This window comes from Leptosomus discolor, chromosome 7 (assembly GCF_034619465.1).
Source record: "Leptosomus discolor isolate bLepDis1 chromosome 7, bLepDis1.hap2, whole genome shotgun sequence".
Classification (NCBI taxonomy): Eukaryota; Metazoa; Chordata; class Aves; order Leptosomiformes; family Leptosomidae; genus Leptosomus; species Leptosomus discolor.
This window is the reverse complement of record NC_141397.1, coordinates 16,721,555-16,743,272: the sequence shown is the minus strand read 5'-3', so window position 1 is coordinate 16,743,272 and position 21,718 is coordinate 16,721,555. Positions and strand designations below refer to the sequence as shown.

Below are 21,718 nucleotides of genomic sequence, written 5' to 3'. Positions count from 1 at the left end.
TTCAGTTAGCTCATCCATTTGGCTTCTGGGTGCTGTGCTTGCATCTCTCCTGTTCATGTTAACACTCCCTTTCTTCTTTCCTTTCAAAAAAACACACAGTTTTCACTTTTGTTTCCCTACACATAGCAGTCACTGTGCATCACTATGGATAAATGCAGACTGGTTAAGACCATTTGCAGTGGCATCTGAGCAACGCCTTGATCCCCCAAAAAACTAAAACAAACTGTAAAAAAAGTGGTAGTACTCATTAATTTAAAAAATTATGGGCTGCAGAGCTTTCTCTGGAACGTTCCGCTTAAATCTTCCTAAATCTGTAGCACTGCCACTCTTTTGGACCAGCAGAAAGCTCATGAGGATCACAGTATACTCTGAAGTGAGGACCTAATAATTTACATTTATATTTATCATAGGTGCACAGGGCTCCAAAGCAAGCCAAGCACGCTGGAGACAGGGAAGACCCCTCCCCTGTTGGGAAGATTCGTCTGGAGAGCAGCCAGCCAGGACACTCGCAGGAGGAGTGAACAGTAGCCCATCGGAGCGGCTGCACCACGGCTATAAATCTCTGCTTTCCCGGGTGAGTGCCGGGGAGGAGGGAACTGGCCACAGCTGACAGTAATGGGTCCCATTAAATTGTCACTTTTAAAGAGACTCTGAAATGGGAACAAACTTGCTCTGTAAGCATTTGACCAGTCTCCCTGCCGCCAGGCGACAGCAGACCCTGCTCACGTGCCGTGGCTGGGGGCTGCTAGCTCTCCCTTCCGGTGCTGGAAGGGTCCCCAGCAGCCGCTGGCTGAGGTTCACTATAGCTGGAGTGAAATCGCTGACTGCATTTACAGCCAACCCAATCTACACTTTTTGGCACTACTTGTGACTGCTGTCTCACCTTGTAATTTATGTATCTGTTATTCTAGACAGGGGATCCAGAAACGATACACCTTCTCCCCATTAAACGTAGGTATTATGATACAGTTTTTTATTGCATAGTAACTTTTCCCACTAAAATACATTAAATGAGAAATTTTAAGCATGGCCATGTGAAATCATAAGGGACTTTACACTCAGAAATGTCTACTTTTCAGCTGTCTCCTGAATTGAGCTGTGGAAATTGTGGGGACTCCTGCATATTGTCAAAGGGAAGAACATTTTATGAGTAGGGACCCTGTATATTTGTCAGACCAGCTGCAGCAATATACCAATTAAAACAGTTAATATACCAATACACCCAAACTACCAATTACAGAAATGAATGCCTGGCTTCTTTAACACTACATGAAGTTTTTACAAGTAGAGTACTGAGCTGCACAGATGTCACACCTAGAGGTGTCTTCTGTATATGGGAAGTTCCACTGAAATGATCAGAATAATATAAAATAGAAGGATACAACATGTATGCCTTTTGCATGGAACTCAAGTAACAACATATTCATATCTAAAGACTATAGCAAAATCCAGCTACAAAGAGAGAAAGATAGGTACATGGGTATAATCTTAACTTTAGCAGTTTTTGATTTTTGGAATGGCTACTCAAAAACGGAAGAGTTTTTTTAGTAAGGCATTTTTTTGTTTTACAGGGGGAGCAACAAGAAGAATGTATGCAATAAGCAAGTTGAAGGAAGAATCTGTAAAGCTTACTGTACTGGAAATACCAAATCTCGGAAGATTACTTCCAGCTGACTGGAAAAGGGGAAACATAAACCCCCATTTTCAAAAAGGGAAAAAAGGAGGTCCTGGGGAACTACAGGCCAGCCAGTCTAATCTCTGTGCCCAGCAAGATCACAAAGTGGATCCTCCTGGAAAATATGCTAGGGCACATGGAATATAAGGAGGTGATTGGTGACAGCCAACATGGCTTCAAGTAAGGGCAAATTGTGCCTGACTAATTTGGTGACCTTCTGGGATAGGGTTACAGTATTGGTGTATAAGGGAAGAGCTATCTGGACTTGTGCGAAGCATTTGACACTGTCCCCTGCAATGTCCTTGTCTCTAAACTGGAGAGACATGGATTTGACAAATAGACCACTCAGTGGATCAGGAATTGGCTGGGTGGTCGCACTCAAAGAGTAGTGATCAACAGCTCAATGTCCCAGTGGAGACCAGTGACAAGCGGTGTTCCTCAGGGGTTGGTATTGGGACCGGTGCTACATAAAATCTTTGTCAGTGACACAGACAGTAGGATTGAGTGCACCCTCAGCAAGTTTGCTGACAACACCAGGCTGTGTGGTGCAGGCAACACACTGGAGGAAAGGGAGACCATCCAGAGGCACCTTGACAGGCTGGAGAGTTGGGTCCATGCAAACCTCACGAAGTTCAACAAGGTCAAGTGTAAGGTCCTGAACCTGGACTGGGGCAATCCCAAGCACAGACACAGGCTGGGTGATGAGTGGACCAAGAGTAGCCCGGCGGAGAAGGACTTACGGGTGTTGGTGGATGAAAAACTGATTATGAGCCAGCAGTGTGCGCTCACAGCCCAGAAAGCCAATCGCTGCATCAAGAGAAGTGTGACCAGTAGGTTCAGGGAGGTGACCCTCCCCCTCTAGTCCGCTCTTGTGAGACCTCACCTGGAGTTCTGTGTTCAGCTCTGGGGCCCCCAGCACAAGAAAGACATGGACTTGCTCGAGCGGGTCCAGAGGAGGGCCACGAAGATGTTCAGGGGGCTGGAGCACCTCCCCTATGAGACAGACCGAGAGAGTTGGGGTTGTTCAGCCTGGAGAAGGATCCAGGAAGACCTTATACTGGTCTTCCAGTACTTAAAGGGGGCCTATAAGAAAGGTGGGGAGGGAGTGTAGTGATAAGACAAGGGGTAACGGTTTCAAACTGAAAGAGGGTAGATTTAGATATGTATAAGGAAGAAGTTCTTCACTGTGAGGGTGGTGAGACACTGGCACAGGTTGCCCAGAGAAGCTGTGGCTGCCCCCTCCCTGGTAGTGTTCAAGGCCAGGTTGGATGGGGCTTTGAGCAACCTGGTCTAGCAGAAGGTGTCCCTGGCCATGGCAGGGGTTTGGAACTGGATGATGTTTAAGGTCCCTTCCAACCCAAACCAGTCTATAATTCTATGAAATGTCAAGAAAAGCAGCTCTGCAATGCTGAACAGCTCTGGGATCAACCCTGCAAATTCAATTGCACTCCATTTCCAGAAGAAGCTAAAGAAAATACCCCTTTAGGAAATTTCCTCAGAGGAACACTTCATTCAGGATTAGAAAGAACCTCTGTTTCCATTAGCAGGTCAGTCAGTAAGCACGGAGAACAATGGAAAGTCACTTTCCAAGGCCAATCAAAGTATTTTTGTAAATTTGGAACCTGATCACTTATGAACTGGGCGATGGCTTACAACAACCAGAAAATATAGATCGGTGGATCTTTCAAAATAAATTCAAATTAAGTAGCAAACAAGGAGCACCTGAATATTTACTTAACACGTAAGTGAACAGAATTAGATAATGGAGAATTCAGTTTTGTATACTTAGGAAAACTCATAATTTCGGATTTACTTCTCCAAGATGTGACAATCAGAAAATCTTTAAGTACTTGTTAAAAAAAAAAAAAAAGCGAACTACAATTTAAAAAGATGCCTAAAGCAAGCAGAACAGTGACTCCAACCATCTCACTAGCACCAAAGTCAACACTCTAGCCAGAACCACACTCAGCAAACTATTCTACTCTCCCCCTTTCTTCCAGGAAAAACAGTGCACTTACTTCTGGGGTCCAGCAAGCTACCTTAAATCTAAATTCAACAGATCAATTGCTAGTATATCCTTCTCTATCAATGTCTCTTAACCAGTTTCTTTTTAAAAAGTTACAGAGTTGGAAAATTAAAATTTTACATGCCTATGATTGCTGTTCAGTAAGCATAAATAAATATGGCGTAGTATTAAAAAAGTAGGCTATTACAGTTAATAGAAAATCTCAGAGTATTTCATTTCTGAGATGTTTGCTCAAATGTCCGTATTTCCTTATCTGCCGAATTACCTCTGCAAATAATACTTTCGAAGATCACATTATAAAATGTTGTATTAAACATGGTGGAAAGCTGCATTTTTTCCTACACTGTAACAACTTTCTGGGTCTGCACAGGACAGTCTGTACTCCACATTTATAATTAAAGGCCACATGGGGTCCTTAAACTAATGGATAGCTATGAAATAGATTAACAAGATGAGAACAAAATAAAAGGTTTTTCCCCCTCTCTGGTCAAGAAAATTGAAAAAGTAAAATCCATTAGAACCTACTTACAGAAAAAAAAAAAACACCCTCCACATCCATTGCATGCAAACCAGGGGACTTCTCAGCAGGCAAACGTACCAGCCTGAACACAGCCCACCTGCTTCTGGCACCTCTGGTCGGTACGTCATGACATGATTTGCATAGACAGCACTTTTACACGTACATATAATTTACTTAATTCTGTTGAAGCTGTTGCAAACCACGTGCATGTTACTGATCTGGTGTGATCCTCAGCTCTCAGCCACCTGCTAATAAGCCACAACAGCTATAGGAAGGTGAAAGTTGGATAGAAATGTGTCAAACACATCTACAAGGGCTCTTCAGTACCTACCTCGGTGTGAGAAGCCACGATTCAACTCCAATGATACATATACCTGTAAATTTGAAGTTTCTTCTTTTTATGGTGTTTATTCTCAAGTATAGAAAGCAACAAACACTGCCAGAACAGTAAGATTCAACAATTTTAGTTTAATAATAATAATAATAATGAAAAAAATGTAGCCGTTATGGACTGGTTATTGGCCAAAGATCCTGAAAAGAAACGCAAGATCAGAAGGCATGAAGGCTACATCTCATATTACAAAATGCTCTTTGGAACAGTCATGGGCACTAAGGCTGGCTGACATACGATGGAAAAGTCCACATCTACTTTAGTTAACTTCTTCAGCCTCTGAAACAGGACAGCTGCATCCAAACTGTCCACAGGAGATGGCCACATGCAGGACGACAGCTACTTGGTACAGCCAGAAACCTTCCAGGTACACAGCATGGCAAAGCAGTGCCCCAAAACGTGGCTGGTCACCAATGCACCGTAGTTTAAGATGCTGTTGTTCTTTCTTCTTAAAGCCTTCGCTGATGGTATCATGAATTTTGCATGAGAAGGCAGTGCAAGATTTAAACCAAATTATTGTATGTCATTATTTGACAGTTTATGCAAAATAAGAGAGTATTTTCCAGTTGCTGTTTCCACAGGACATTAGCCCTTGTGCTCACAAATAACTGGAGCAGTGTGGGTAGCATGGATAAAAAGTAATTTGGGATAATATCTGTGCTTCTATAGCACCAGCATCACTGCCAGAAAAAAATTAATTAGTAAAAACAACTATTCTCACAGCTTAAGATAAACCCTTTGTCTATGACTGAGGGCAACGGGCAGGATAAGAGGAAGATTTGCTGCTCCCCTGCACTGGACTTCTGGAGCAGAGACAGACAAAGAGCAGCAGTGTCTGTAGGGGGGTATAGCACGTACATCCACAGCTAATCTTCCTCTTGTATAATCCACAACTTGGGCCCAAAGCACTGGAAATCATGGCATTCAAACACACAACACAATTTTCATTTTTGTTTTCCGTCACGGTTGGCCATTAATTTTTTTTTCTTCATTCATGTCATTCATACAACCCAGAAAGAGATTTTAAAATATATGGTAAGACAAAATTTTTCTTCCTGATCCCATCTATTTCATCATGTTTACTTGCTCTCAATGGGCTTCCAATAAACATATGCTTCTCTATTCATCAAATATTTGAAATAAATTCAGTACCTGGCAAAAAGTTTTATCTTCCAAACACAGAGAAAAAAATAATTAAGAACTTACTAAAACAGATATCAGCTTTTCACAGGACACCTGGCTTTCCTGGTTTTGTTATTTTAAAACCCAAAATTTCAAAGACAGCATTAAAAAAAATCAGGTCTCCTCTGATTGTACAAAACACATTAAAAAAAATCCAGGTTTTCAGTACATGCAAATCAGTTGCAAGTCATTTAGTGTCTTTCTGCATACAGTACTGCTTTCTGCAAACAAATGGCTTTGAACATAGCTACACTGCAAAGTGCTTACACTTTAAGATCAGATTATATTAATAGTATGCAGAAATTATCTCAAAATAAAATTTTCACCTTCTAAAAAAAAATTGTTGATTTAGCTGAAACTAGGAGCAATTTTCCATGATCTGAGGAATTTTTCATAGCTGTGCATGCACTTCTACCGCTGGCACTGTCATTTACTAATACAGCTTAAATGGAGACAAATACAGCTTGATCATTCAAGCTGATCTATATTTTTCTTTGAACCAACAGAAGCTTCTACAATCGCATTGCCGCAAACAATATTACTTCTTTCCCTGATACAAATCATACTGTTATTTTCAACTTCACATTTCTTTCTTGTTTCAGTTGCAATTAAAAAACATGCCAGGAAAACAAAGCCAAACAAAAATACAGAATATCAGTTAGCTGGTTTTATGAAGTTTGCTTTTATTTTATAGTGTTAGGTAACTGAGAAAATTCTATGTCTGGATCCTTAATTCCCAGTAAAGGGGCATAAATATAGACTTAAATATAATTACATTACAGCTAGAAGCTATCATATGCAAGAGTGGTGTTATCAAAAAGAACTGCTGCTTAAGATCCCTCTACAGTCCCAGAACTGCCTAAGAAAATGCAAATCTGTCCTCACATGATGTAAGAGGCATTATTAAAAGAAAAAGGCATCTGTCCCGAAGGACACTGTTCCATAAAGGGAACTTTGCTATGACAATCCCTAAAATATTTTAGGCCACTCATCAACATTTCTGGCAGACCAAAGCATAATATCCTTGCCGTTGAACTCCAAATAATAAATAAAATCAAAATCAGTTCCCCTTTCTGCAGTAGCATTTTATAAATCTGTTGTTAACTGGTGCTGATCATAGATTCACGTCCCGCAATGGGGGAACCCCAACACTCTCAGTGTCCAGAGGGACAGAACCGTGGGGGACATCATAGAGAATATTAACACAACAGTTGTGCTTTGGGCACCTAACCCAATGGCTCATGGGGACAGGCTGCTCTGGAGGGTGACCCAGAGTAGATCTAGTTCAGATGCTCTGAATCAGCCATCAGAGGAGCTCCTCTCTCTTCACAAACTGCAGAGAGCGCTCAGTCTTCAACGTCAGGCAGCTAATTTTGGGCACCAAGTTGAGTGGTAGGACTCCCTCCCACTGCATCTATAAGCAAGTAAGGTAAAGCTGTAACAAAATGACATTTTTTCTCCCAAGCTAAACAACCACATGGATCAGCAAATCTGGACAAAGCAAAAACTGTTTCATTTTCTCTGTTTTTGTTTTCTTCTCTTATGTGTATCTTATCTTTTTTGTGGGAGTCAGTCCTACAAAATTACAGACCCAAATTTCAAGGTTTATATCAATGCCCTTTTTCCATATTGTTTAAAATCTTCACAATAAAAAAAATTACATATATTTGAGTCAGGAATGTGTCAAACAAATAAATAGACATATTTTCATAGCCTAAGACCTTTGAAAATATGTTAAATGTGGCTACCCTTTTAAATTTAATGATCCCACATTAGATGTGATTTTATATGAAAACTCTGATGGAAGGAAAGCTATTCTTTTATAATAAAAGACAACCTGGGATCACTTGGTATTGAAGTAGATTTACCTACATTTTTGTCTGTTAACATCAACAACAGGCAGAGGGGCACCTTGATCATTCAGACAAAACCGCTGGACCGTAAACCTACCCTCTTATATGCTTCTCTCCTGAAACTGCTCTAGGCATCTTTGCTGCCCACCAAATCCAAGCCAGGAATCCAGGCAGGATTGCCAGCAGAGGAATGTCATCTTTTAAACACCCAGAACAAGAGACAAGGCTTTCAGAGACAGCTGAGGCTGCCAGAACGCCAGCTTCTCCTTGGCCACACAATGATGGCATTGTGCGGGAAATCCAGCCCGCTACTCTCAGGCTCCCTTTCCGCAAACCCGGCTACAATGACGAGTCAAGTTGGGACTAAAGAGCTGAGCTTTCGGTGACAGCCAGCCCTACAACCACTTGTACCAGCTGGATAAATCCAATTTGCTCATTTTGTATGGAATTTGTTTGCGTGCTATCTAGCAACACCCAGAGACAAGGGAGGGAGTCAGATTTCAGAAGTCTTTAACTGAGGTCACGAAATACATGAGTAGATTCCAAAACCCGCCTCTGAAATGCCACACAGTTTACAAAATGGAAAAATTGTAAATAAGCTGAATATTGTCAATGTATTGTATTTGACGCCCCCCCCAAACAGACTGACTCTGGAATTTTTCTTACAAAATACAAGCGCACCATGAAGATCAGCTTGGTTTTGAGATTCTAATACATACACAAAGCCATTGACAGGCTATGAGGCACATCAGCCTTTTGCAGCATAACACCCAGAAATAAACACAAAGCCATGATCATTTTTTTTTTTTAAACAGTTTAAAACACCAAAAAAATCCTGACTGCTGAATACAACTGAACAAATTGAGAAAAAGTTAGGGATATCAACCTTCTGAAAGCTCCCAAATTTCAAATTTGGAAGGCAAGAAGTCAGGTACTCTATAATCACAAATGAACTTTTCAGTCTGAATGTACCAAAATTAGAAAACAAGATCTCTTGAAATTACTTAGATAGCTCCTAAACTTTCATTGTATTTCATAAGTGCATATTATGAAGTACTCCAGCCTCTAAAAACCTTAAAAGACTAGTATTAGTATATCAAAACAAGCCACAGAACAGTTCTTTCTAGTGGGGCACAATACTGAATATTCTGGTAATGAATAAGACAGAAAGATCACTTAAAAAAAGGGTGCTTAGAATATCAAGAAAGTGTTTGGTAAAGGAGGTTAGGAGGTTGTTCCCAGGTAACTGAAAGAATGAGGTCCAAGGATGACAGCGAGTGGGAAATGGGGAAGGAAGGTCAGGAGAAGGGATCACTTGAGAAGACCACAGCAATGGTTTGACAATGAAGGCAGCTGAAGGCAGATTCTGGAGGAAAAACGACAGCAAAGCATGTGAATTACAATGCTGCAAATCACAAATGATGTCATCATGGCATGACGTCTGAAAAAACTGAACGCCATGAGATTACAATTGGTGATGTCACAAAGAGAAAGGATGGAAAGTTCCATCTTCATAAACTCTGTGAACTAGCAGCAAGGTGAGCAAGAGGGCACACCAGGGAAAGACAGCAGGGGAGAAGTCAGAGATGGGGGTAACTTTGAAAATCATCCATGGGTTGGTGACAATTGAGTGAAGATAAAATTTCCAGTGCAGTGTTTCCCAAACAGAGCATCACAAGATCATAATGATCATCGACAGCTCTCCAAAGGCCCCTGCCTGGAAGGGTCTCCATTAAGGATACACCCTTTATGAGCAGGATATTGTCATGACCTCCCCCAGTAGTCTATCATAAAACAGGTCAGTAACTGATGCTTTTGAGACAGAAAACCAAAGAACCGAACCTCATGGAACAGCATCAGGAAGTGGACAGAGAGCCATTTAAAGAGACATTGAATAAACAGTAAGCAAAGTAGGAAAATAATCTGAAGAGTCCTGTAAGCCAGGAAAAAGAAAACCTGCTGAATCAAAGGCAATTATCAACCCAAAACTTGGAGAACAAAAAGCTGTCCCTCTGCACTAGACAGAGACTGCTAATGATGACTGGGACAGCAGCTTCGCTGGAGCTCAAAGGAGAAAGGCAGAGGAGAAGGAAAACAGAGAGAACTAGAAGAAAATCAAGGGAAAGCCAGCACAGAAAAACAAACAGAATGGGGTCCTAATTAGATAAATATGATAGGAGCACGGTTTTCCATTTATGTTTCCCTTGAAAAACAAGACTGCCAGGATTTCGAAGGGAAAGGTAAATGAGTCAGAGAGGCAAAAAGAAAAGACTTGAGAAAAGGACCTCAGAGCAGAAGGAGGTGCAATGCAGGAGGAAAAAGGAATGAATTTAAGGTTTAACATCACAGAACAGAGATTGCAAATCAGGTGAAGAAAGAAACAGTGGGAATAGAAGGAAGAAAGAGAAAACAGCAACAAGGTCAGAGGAAAAGAAAAGCGTAACTAATACTTGATTTAGCTGGTATTTCAGTCCAGCTTCTAATGGTATAAGCTTTGTGCAACCCAGTTGTCCAGAAGCAGGTTGCCTCTCCCCATCCCAAAAGCTTTTGAACACACTGGTCAGCTTTAGTGAAACTCTGAATCTTGAAGAAAAAGTTCTTTAAAATTGCACGGAGATGTGTCTTCAGGTAAAGGAGAAATAAATTTGTGTTTCGTAACTAGATGAAAGGCTGTAACATGAATTCTTTCCTATTACTGCTCCCCAATTTACCAGAGAATCAGCATGAAACTCCAGCACTGTACCAAGCAGAAGCCTTTGGTGAAACAGAGGCTCTTTAACAAACCTGGGTTAACCAACTGAAAGGCAGAGATCCACAGAAGACAAGGCTTCCTCAGCAGCAGTGCTCAATGCTCAGTACTTATTGAAACTTTCAAAGCAACTGGCTAAATCTTTGTATGAAGAAGGCTGTAGAGAAAGAAGAATGAAGAACTGATATCGGGAATCAAGGGTGAAGGTAGACTTGAGCACAGGCAGGAGCCTGGATGGTTAGAAATAAGAAGGTGGCAGCTTTCTTATGGTACAGAATCAAGAAATGACTGTGTGAAAGCAAGTGTAGAGCAAAGATGAAGGAAAAGAAAAATAAACCACTCAGTTCCAAAAGGCTCAAGAGAAAAGCATAACATTCTTCAGAGAAAGTGTAGAAACTGGCAACATAGAGGTTTCTGAGGCTGTTTCTGCAGTAGTTGTCACATACTGCTGTCGTCCAGTTGTTCTGTTGACCTGAAAGCTCAGACAACTTTCAACAGCAAAAGTAGTACACAACTGTCCACCAAAGAGACCACTGGTTGACTCAGTGGCCTCATCATGTTCTTTGCCAGATACTGGCACTCATCACTAAGGAAGCTGATACAATCAGTAGAAGAGATTCATAAAATCCTAGCCCAACCTGTTGAAGAACCAGCATCAACTAACTCAAATATTACCAGTCTCAGGCAGCCAAGTTACTGCTTTGGAATACTGTTATTTCTCACAGACTGACAGGTTTTGTAAGTCAGTACTTTTTTTTCCCCTTTTAACAGCAGCTATTGCTAAGTGTGGAATTACCCATGTTGCAAATTAGCAAATAAGTGAATTTGATTTTTTTGTTGTTGTTGAATAACGGCTAACACATTACAAGATGGATTTCGTCATGTATTTGGACAAGTGTGGTCTTGCTTTAATTATTTATGAAAATGCTGTGTAGTATGCCAATAAAAGCTCTACAGTATATTTTTGATATTTTTTAAAAATAACGAAGTCTTAGGGACATGTGACCTTTCTGCCACAGCCTGCAATTAGGTCTGTGCTTAGAGGGAACATGTGGGTGAGCAAATGACACCACCATTTGTGTGTTAGCATCCGAGTATGATCAGGTTTCCTATTTAATGAAATTGGCTACAGCATATTCATACCATAGTTCTTCCTAACAGACACTTAAATTTTGATAGTTTTGTGGCATTCGAAAAATACAGACATGATATTCAAGGAAAAATTCAATACCAGAGAGAGACTTTAAAACTGAGGCTGAGCCTAAATAGTTACTTTCACTACTTCAGTATATACAGTTAGAAAATAGGGCAGAAAACAGACTCCAATCCTACACAAACCTAGGAGTATGATATTTTATGTCACTACAAAAAGCCAGCAGCATGGAAGAAGTTGCAGGTTCAAAGAATAAAGTAAAAATGGCTAACTGCACAGTATCTGAAAAATATTGTAACATTTCACAAAAATAAACCAGCAAAATACTTTTTACTAATTTATTCTAATAACTTTATTTATTTGGATATAGCACCTGTCACATTTTTGGCATGCATTAGTATCTTCACTGTATTAAGCACTACACAACTATTTTAATTTGAAGGACAAAAATCATAGGCCTTTTCTTTAATTGTTAAAAAAGAATTGCATTAGGGTACCATAACTAATAGTTAACTATAACAGCATCTGTCCTATGATATCTTTTCTTTAGCGTTTTTTGCACTACTTTTTTTCCTTGCACACATACTCCTCACCGTGTGTACACCTCTCACTATTGCCATACACACACAGTTTAGCTGACATTGCTTCTCTGGGGTGTATCTCATCTTTGGACATTCTCTACTTTAGAAAGGCGTATTGTATTACCACATCCTATGGATTGTCAATTCATGCTCTGACAGCCACAGCACTGGAAAGCAGCTAGCAGATGTGCCAGCACTGTAGCTTGCCAGATTAAATTTTGCGAATACCAACTTGCTAATCCTCAAATTCCCAATTTGATTTGAGATCAGTTAGATAATTAGAGACAATGCCAAAAATTTCCAGATGATCAGATCCTGTTCCCAAATGCTACCCCCTGCATACACAGAGACAGCAGCACACAGAATAAGGCTGAGAGCAGCCAATGGCCACGTGTGTTCTCAGGATGCACCTGACCTACAGATGGACAGTGAAGAGTCTCAAAGTGTTTTCACTTTATTCTTTGATTATGTCTGCAGCTATGATCACATCCTCATGTCAGTCAATACTTATAGAAGTCCCTGAAAGACATACTTTGGCAGAAGTTACAATGGGAAATAATTCCAGGCATGATAGTCATTTACTTGGCTTTACTCATGAATCAGAATTAATTCACACAAGAAAGGAACAGGTGTCCTTGGAGACAATCAAGTCACACCAAACTGCATTGCTTTGTCCCTCTCTGAAATGAAATGTGGTCCTATAAAAGGAAAGGGAGAGGATAGCACTCACCTTGCATCCCTCACAAGCACTGACACCATAGTGATATCCAGATGACTTGTCTTGACAGACAAAACAGGGCTTGTAAACACGAGGGGGTGGAAGTGGTGAAGGAGGGCTTGGAACAAGTTCCTCAGAACTGGTGCTCTGAGTTTCAACTGCTACAAAAGAAAAAAGAAATATAATTGAATGATTCATTAATAAATTTTAAATCACTGATTATTTACTGTATTATAACTATCAAAGCGGTCCATATCTTTCTTTGTATAATAAGCATCCATTTGTCTTTCCTAGCAAAATTTAGGGGGAACTAAAGTAAGGCAAGTAATGACAGGACTACATGCTATAGCCTCAAAAGTATATTTTAAAGTACCCGACCTTTTTTTCATGATCCAGCTACTCAACACCACAAAAGCTTCAGCTCACTTCAGATATAGGGCTTGAATCTCTTACCAGATTCCAAAAATGGACAACTTTGGGTTCATGTTCTGGTTTTAGCCTATTGAACTGTGTGGGACGCACGTGTGTGCGCTGGATATCAGCCTTTAAAGAGAAACCCTTCGTGCACATATACTTCCAATTTGTACCTAATCTTGGGACACCTCTTGTATCTCCTGCCTTTTTCTACAGAACGCCTCCAATGTGCAATTCTGTCACAGCAGGACAGCGGTATGCATCAGGACATATGTAAAGAGACAACTGCTGAAGTATAATACCTAAAGTGAAGATTACCTAAACAAGTTGTCTTTTTTTTTTTTTTTTTTTTTTTAAAAATCCATAAAACTAGTACAATCCAGCACTTCCTTACCTACCTTAGGACTCGTAACATCAGGAAACCTCTCTGAGAAAGAGCTACTTACACATTATGACCCCACATCCCTTAGTACCTTAATATTTCTAGATGGTCATTTGTTTTGAACCTGCTGAAAAGTCAGTTATCCCTTTCAGGGAAAGGACATGAAAGCTCTACGATGCGAGATAAGACATGCGAACTACATCTTTCCAAAACATCTGCATTAGTTTTCTGTGATATGCTGTCATCATTCCTCACATTTATTGTAGATGTGCAATACGTTTTCATGTTTCACCTAGCCGTCTACTGCTTCTCAGATAAATCCCTCTAACTTTTCAACAGATACACAGAAATGACAGGAACTGTGAACCCAGGTCTATCCAGAAATATTAGGCACTATCAGAGCTAAATCTCAAGAGTACTAACAGTAGGCCCTAAAGAATATTACTCAATGGAAAAATCTTAGACAAGATTTACTGTACATGATATTTTTCAGATTACAAAGATGATACATTTCTATTAAACTCATGATTCATTGTCAACTCGTGTTCTGCAGAATTCACAGGGGGCATCACAGAGCACGATGCAACTTCTGATTACTTGTGAGAGAAGGGCCCCTTTCTGCCATTTTTGGGTTAAACTACTATCAACTTCAAGGACGGACATTTCTTGAGAAGAAAATAAATGCTAAAGTGAAGTGCTAAAGGCTCTGATTCTAAGCAAAGAAATATCTTTCCAATGGGAACAATTTACTTATATAACTAACAATAAGGAGGCTGTGAAAAAACCAGAAAAGTAAGGTAACGTGGCTCCATAAATTGTGATGTTAAGACAATGTCCAGAACTGTACTTACCTTTTTCAGCATTCAATTCACTGAATCTTGGCAAACCAAAAATTTACAGGTTCCTACTGCACCAAGAAAACTTTAATGAAGTTTTTTCTTAATGAAAACACAGATGAGAATGATCATTTCTTTTCAACAGTAATTTTTGGTATTTGAGAGAGAGAGAGAGAGAGAGAGAGTACTCCGTTATTGATCTCTGCACAGCCATCCTGCTTGAATCAATAATCTATTAGTACTTTTAAATTAAAGTTAGATTCATCAAATGCCCTTGAGAGGCCTCAAACATTCCTCGCCTTATTTCATGCTTGTACATGAATTATGGTGGCTTCCCATCAGTCTATGGAATGATAAAATTTTAGCTTTAATACTCTAATACCAGCAGACAATGTGTTTCTTATTAGCTCATCCAACTCTCCCAGTCCATGTAAAAGGCAGTTTTTAGGCTTCCCATGGGAAAACAAGGTTGTATCATTCAATAAAACAACTGCACTCCTGCAGTCCTCCTGTGATTTCAGTTTGGGGAAAGCAGTCTTTGAGGAATAATATCGATACACTTCTGCTTTTTTCATGACTTCATCCTAAACAAGCATCAGCATCCAACAGTAGTGTTCAAACTATGAACCATATGTACATGAGAGGTCTGTCAGTCCCTGGCCAAGCACCAGGAACTCAGGATACTCAGAAGAGATAAGCAATCAGCTCAGTTCATAAATACACAACATAGTCAGCAACTGAAGAGCCACAGGTGCCACTACTCGATTTGAAAATGCATTCAAGGAGAAAAGAACAAATGTAAATCAAAAGACCCTCCCTAAAGGACCCATATATACATATATATGTATATATGCGTGCCACTAAAAGGGCTTAATCTATTCAATGTAATACTTGCATCAGCTGATACAAGAAAACCCAGTTTGGGAACATGCATTTTTGATTACGGGCAAAATGTACAGTTTTCTGGAGAAGGTTTGAACTTAGGTTACACATGCTCGACTCACTCCAGCTTCTGACCTACTATTCTTCCTTGGATTTAGCCTTTTTAACTCTTTATTTGAAAATGTATGTACTGCCAGCATTCAAGTGCAGAAATCCAGTGTGGGCATCTGTAGCAATTCATGCTCAGCACATATAAAGCGTTATTTCTGTATCATGCTAGTGGCTCGTGGACGCATGGCAGCAGAACCTACTTTCTTCTATGCATGTCTGCACATGCAAGGTGAAAAAAAGAAAGGATGGGGGCCCAACAGTTGACATTTCCAGAAGTGTCATTTTTAAAGCAGTCTTACAATTTTAGGAAGAATTCAAAAGAAAAAAAAGGCAACTTCTTTCCATGCCCTACTCTCCTGTCCTGCGGGATGTGACACTTCAGGGTCCCTACTCACCTAAGAAAACAGAGCCTCAGTGCAGTCACCCAACACCTGAATGCAGCTTAAGCACACAGGGACTCTCAAACAATCGGTCACTTCACAATTCCTAAGATGTCTGAAATATTTCTAAAGGTTAGATAAAGCAGCAGATAAGATCTTTAAAAGCACAGCGTGCTTTGTGAGAGCTAATTTACTGCCAGCTAAACCATGTTGACAGATGGAGGAGGTATTTTACTTTGTGACCAACTAGAAGCAGGCAGGCACTATGAAACGCCTTGCGTTTTGCTAGAACCTTGGAGTATTATTAAGCTTGTATGTTAATGCACACTTTGGACAGTTGAGTCTTAAAAGAATAAGAAGTTGTAAAGCAAATGGCATTTCCTGGATAGCCTCAAGGGAATTTTGCATACTGAGCTCAGGGTCCCTGGTGGGAAGCAGCAATTTCAGCTAATTAGGGTGAATAGCAAAGTGTTGCATTTGGTCAAAACATTCTGTTAACCCTCATTTTTGTTGGCACCAACAAGGGTCTGGATTTTTTGCCCCCCCCCCCCCGCCCCTTTTTTTTTTTGTGAATTCACTGCAGGAGTGCAAGGCACACAGCTCACATACATTAGGCAGAAAGTCAAAGGAAACGCCAAAGTTCAACTAAAGTACAAGTAATTAGAACCAGATTCTCTGCAGCTTGTATGTGTGCATTTGATTGTAGAAGTTATTTATAAGCCTCCAAACATTTGAAAAAATAACTATATACTGTAGATCATTTAATTTTTATGTCTCGTCTGGAAAAAAAAGTCTGCTTTTAATCATCTTCCAGGAAAGAGCCAGGAACTGGGAAAGTGGGTCTCAATTGTTTCAATACAAATTTCTCTCTTTCATGTGCCACATAAAACTATACTATAAAATTAAATCCAAAATATCATTGACTCAGCCCCCCCATCCAATTTTTTTTTAATAAAAAACTTCTTTGAATTTGTCATGCTTAAATAGTTTGCATTGTTACGAGGGGTTTTTTTTAAACTGTTGTTTGGAAGAGAGACAAGGGGAGAAGAAAAAAAAAAAGTGAGAGAGAAAGAAAACATTATCGTGGAGACTTGCCAGCCTTGACTTAGTAACCTGGCCATGACCCTCCAGCGAGTGTGTGTTTGACCCGGTCACACATGATTCTGGCTGAGTACTGTTGCTGGGTTATAAGTCCCAGATATTTTTACCATATATACAACAGGTGGGGATCACAGACAACAGAAAGAGGAAAACAAAGTCTTCCCTTGTGCGAAGACTCCCATTTTCTCCCTTGCAAAGAAAACAACACAAAGCAAAGAAGTCGTGCTACTCTTTCACGTATCAGCACTCACTGTGCTGGACCGTTGTTTTACCCCGGGGGTTGATGGCGTGGAGGTGGAGCGGCAGAGGGCAGGAGGATGGAGGAAAAGGCTCAGGGGAAGCCGTGTGCGAATCTAAATCAACACAGAATGAATTACCACAATCAAAAAATCTTTCCTCATCGGACTGGGTATGCATTGAGGTTCAGGAAGGAATGCTTTTTGTTACAAGTGAACACAACATACCTGGAGTAAACCAGGCTGCCACAATAACTCCAGATTGAGATATTACTATCAGGATTTTCAGAAGTATTTAAGAAAGTATGTTTTCCACACGCAAGGGTTTCTTTTTTATTATTTGCATTAATTTTAATCAAGTCATAGTTCATCTCTACAAGACTGTCTAGGCTTTAAAAAAAAAAAAGGTGTTTTTTGGGCCAAAAGCCAAAAAGACCTCTAAGTCTTCAGGTTTGCTTTTAGCCTGAAAAGGGGCATCAGAAGATGAAACTTCGTGACCTGGTTTCTACTTGAGGCTGCCCAATCAAAATGATGCTTTTCTGTTATTTTAAATGCTAAAAGAGTATCCTACAGGTTTTCACTACGTGCTGCTCAGGATTCCTACATTATTAGAATAACAACAAAACTACCAGGAAGTAGAGGTTATGGAGCTCAGAAGCCCAATCTGCAAGGTCTTACTAACAGACAAACTGCACACAAGGTCACCTAAAAGGTGCCTCAAACCAAGTCATTTTAAGAGCCATGCCTAGAGCACAGGCTGCCACTGCCAGGATCTATCTCAGACAAGCCCCGATAGGCACAGCTGAGTTGGCAGAAGTCTCTAAAGCCAAAGTACTTTTGCTGTTATGACTCTTGTCAGTGAAAGAGCGATACGGACAGCTGGCTTCTGTCCCGTCACATTTGGGAGAATAGAGGTCCTGCTGAACTCTGCCCTTTGCCTTGTGAGTACAAGAAGCAGTTAAGCACACTCTTTGCACCAATATACTTACCCTAATGAAGTTCCAAGTACAAATTTGGCCATTGCTTCACTCAGTGCAGGCAGACATACCATCAGGACAGTGTTTTCTTCCCCCACTCTTTTGTATGTCAAGTATTTACACAGTACACTATTTCGGGCAGGGTCTCAGAATATGCTGTACAGTAACCAGCACTGCAGGACCTTCAAGTGCCCAATGCAAATAATGGTGACAATCGTGATCCTGCCAAGTCAAAAGGTGTTTGAAAGAATGAACCTTGAAAGGCCTCCATAACCTTGAGGGGAGCCATTACTGGCAAAGTAGGCCCTCGGAGCGCTTTCATTTTAACTATTTTAGCATTTCAGTGTTAAAACACAAACATCAAAGGAGGAGTCTAAAAAAAAAAAAAGAAAAGGTTTCTTCATACTCAGCAAATGCTTTTGCCGTGTGTATACCAAGTTGTATTTGCCAACTGGAACGGCAGAAAAATGTTTACGCTTGTCTGCTGCATCTCTCCCAGTGGGAGAGAGTGAGCTGCATCATATTCCTTAATGCTTTTCATTAACGAAATTGTCAAGTTTCAATTGCAAATCTGTAACGTTAACCTGCAGAATCACATAACGTAAGTCAGCGGAGTCAGCGGATACTGATCTTAGCCATACAACAGGAGTATAACCCTTTGAAACCTTTACTCATATCAGGTTGTAAGGCCAGGAAATTAAGTTCAGCATCCTACTACCAACATAGCAGAGCTATCGAGATTTGTTTGCAGTAAATCAGAAGAAAATAGCATCTATATTTCTGTTACCTTTCTGTTCTAGTCTCATAATGCATCTTCTCTTTCTTAGCAGCTAACTTCTTCATTTGTAGCACAGATTTTATTATTCCCACAAATATCCTCTATCGGTTGCCCAGTGAAGGGTGAGGATTTTTTGGGTAACATTTTTCCGTTAAGCCACAATCTGGCCTCTTAATTAATCCATTTGTTAAGCATACAAATTCAGTGACGGGACTTTACAGTGCCATTTATTAAGGCACTGCAGAGGCCCCACCTGCCAGCGTATCTTCCCAGGTGACATTTCTGCACAGATCACAGACACCCTGAGTGACTCTTCCTCAGGCCCTCCTGTCTGTGCCATGCAGCACAGCTTGTAACACTTCTGGTCCTGCTGTATTTAGCAGCGTGGAAGATCCTGAGCTCTTCTACCTATCTGACCAACAAGCATGATGCACGCCACTCCAGTATGTGAGTATCCCATGAGCATTCACATTCTTACCTTTGTAACACCTAAGTGAGATATGTGAAGAGCTATTCTTACTTTACAGATGGGAAACAGAAGCACTGACAGCCTAAGAGCTTGATTTGCTCGGGTCTTAAATTCCTAGAAAAATGCAAGCAGTACCCAGCTGGGATTTTCAACAGCAACCAACAACCTAGCTGTAGCTCTAGCAGCATCCTCAAAATATAGTCTTACATGTCTTGTCCCAAGTTACACATGGGATACATGACAGAGCAGGAACTCAGTTAAGCCTGTGCTCAGTCCCTCTAATGTGGGGTCTCCGAAACACTCCCAAGTCTGTGGGTGTACCCTGCTCACCTGCCAACTGCAAGGCTGGCCAGGGCTGGGTGCCTTCTGCCCCCGAGAGCCACCGCTGCTGCTGGCAGGGAACTCAGGAGGGCGACAAAAGGCTTGTCTTCATTTTCTGATCTCCACAGCCAGCTAAGAATCAACTTTCTATAAGGCTACCCCACCCTATATATACAATTACACAGGAATGTCCCAGCAGACAACAGTCCTGCCCTGAGAGAAGTCCCAAACCCTCTTCTAAAGGCAACTCAGCAGCATCTGTGCACGTGGGCGCTGTGTCCCACACAGACATAAGCAACACCAGGAACTGCCACAAGAACCTGTACTCTATATTGTCTATACTGTCAAAGCCAACATCAGCCTCATATACTGCCAAGATGTAAGCCTGAATCTACCAGGCTAGTCTTATATATTGAGCACATACGGTCTAGAAATCATCAGTATGCCCCAACGACGTATTTCTGAATGAAAACACCCTGAAACCTTTTTCTAAAGCTACTGCATTATTTTGTGGCATCCCAGAGGTAGTCGAAGGGGAGACGTTACTACAACCACCTCTGGTGCTTCTCCCAGTAAAGCCAGGACTTCTGGCAACTACATAACCTACAGAGATATTAACTGCAGCTAGCAGTAAAGGACAATGAGGAGGCTGCAGCTGCTCTGTAAGAGCACATTCGTATTCTGTAGGTTTGCTCAGGAGGGTATTTTCAAATAGGAGTAAGGTTTACCCTGGTTTGCAATACCTGGTTCTCAAGCATCAGCTCCACTAAACCCAGAGGTAGTATGTACAGCTAACATAGGAGACTTGTGTTCACATCACTTTTTCAAAAGAAAATTATACTGTTTTTCAGGCTGGGGTGTTTGTTTGTTTGTTTGTTTTAGTTACATCAGCAAAGCAGTTCTACATTTGGGTTTATGTGTCCGTGTAGCCAGAAAGATGCATTCACACCTGAGCAAACGTAGAAGGCAGAAAGCTTGTCAGGATTAATTACATCAGGGACAAGAACTGCGTCTGGTTATACCTGTATTACTCTCAGGACAGCGAGACTTAATGACGCGCTAGTAACTGAGAACAGGAGCGTCTTTCGCTAAATAAATGGCCAGGCAGACACCGTGAGGGAGTCAGGGTGAAAGTAAGTGTACAGACAGGATGGCCGGAGGGTTTGGCAGGCATGCCGGAGTTTACAGGGCAGCAGCTCATCACTTTGTATTAGGAGCCTACCTTCAAAATGAAAAAGAAAACATGTTAAATGAAAAAAATAAATCGTATGGAAAACTGAAGAAAAACATCCGAAAGATGCTAGCTCTGTAGTTTTTTCAGGTCGGTGATTTTCTGCTTGGCCACTACCATGCAAAATTGCATCAGTCTCAAGCGAATATTCCACACTATTGTAAAACTGAAAAATAGGATCTTATTTTAAAAACATATATAGTTGTGCTATCATGTGTGTGAAGTTAGATTTTCCTCTGAAAATGAACTTTTCTTACAATTCAGGCCTTGTTTGCTTTACCAGTGGATTCCCAAAGTCAGATCCTCATCTGGAGTAAAATGGCACAGGCAAAGAAGCGATACAAACGTAGAGAGAATGAGAACTCTGGCCTCTTTATTATGAAAATGGAATCTATTTTTGTGGCCTATTGATACAATCATGGTGTCACAAATTCAGCCTGTTTTCCCTGCAGGATTGAAAATAACAAAAAGGTACATTGTGAGGGACAAAACACGTAAAATAAACCAGGTCTGATTCTTTTTTCAGATCTGTTTTACAGTTTTATCACCCCACCAGTTCCAAGAAAGACTCTTGACTTATAAACTTGACTTGTAAAAAATGGGAGAAAACTCAGATCCAGTATCTTCAGTAACAGATAAAAATTGCAAGGGAAATGAAATAGTTACTATAATCTCTACACACATACAGATACTGTACTAAGTCATAAAGTCTCCATTTATTGTTATTAAAGGTTTTGTAGTGTTTTGAGGAC

The 21,718-nt window shown here is 40.6% G+C and overlaps 1 protein-coding gene across 4 annotated transcripts in view; it reads right to left on the bottom strand.

Annotated features, from left to right (window-relative positions):
• RARB (retinoic acid receptor beta) overlaps window positions 1–21,718 on the bottom strand; it is a 193,633-nt gene that overhangs the window by 56,702 nt on the left and 115,213 nt on the right. For all 4 annotated transcript variants that reach the window (XM_086468632.1, XM_086468633.1, XM_086468634.1 and 1 more), the window contains one exon: window positions 12,861–13,009. In XM_086468632.1, coding sequence (XP_086324758.1) covers window positions 12,861–13,009 — 149 coding nt within the window. The remainder of the gene's footprint in view (window positions 1–12,860; window positions 13,010–21,718) is intronic.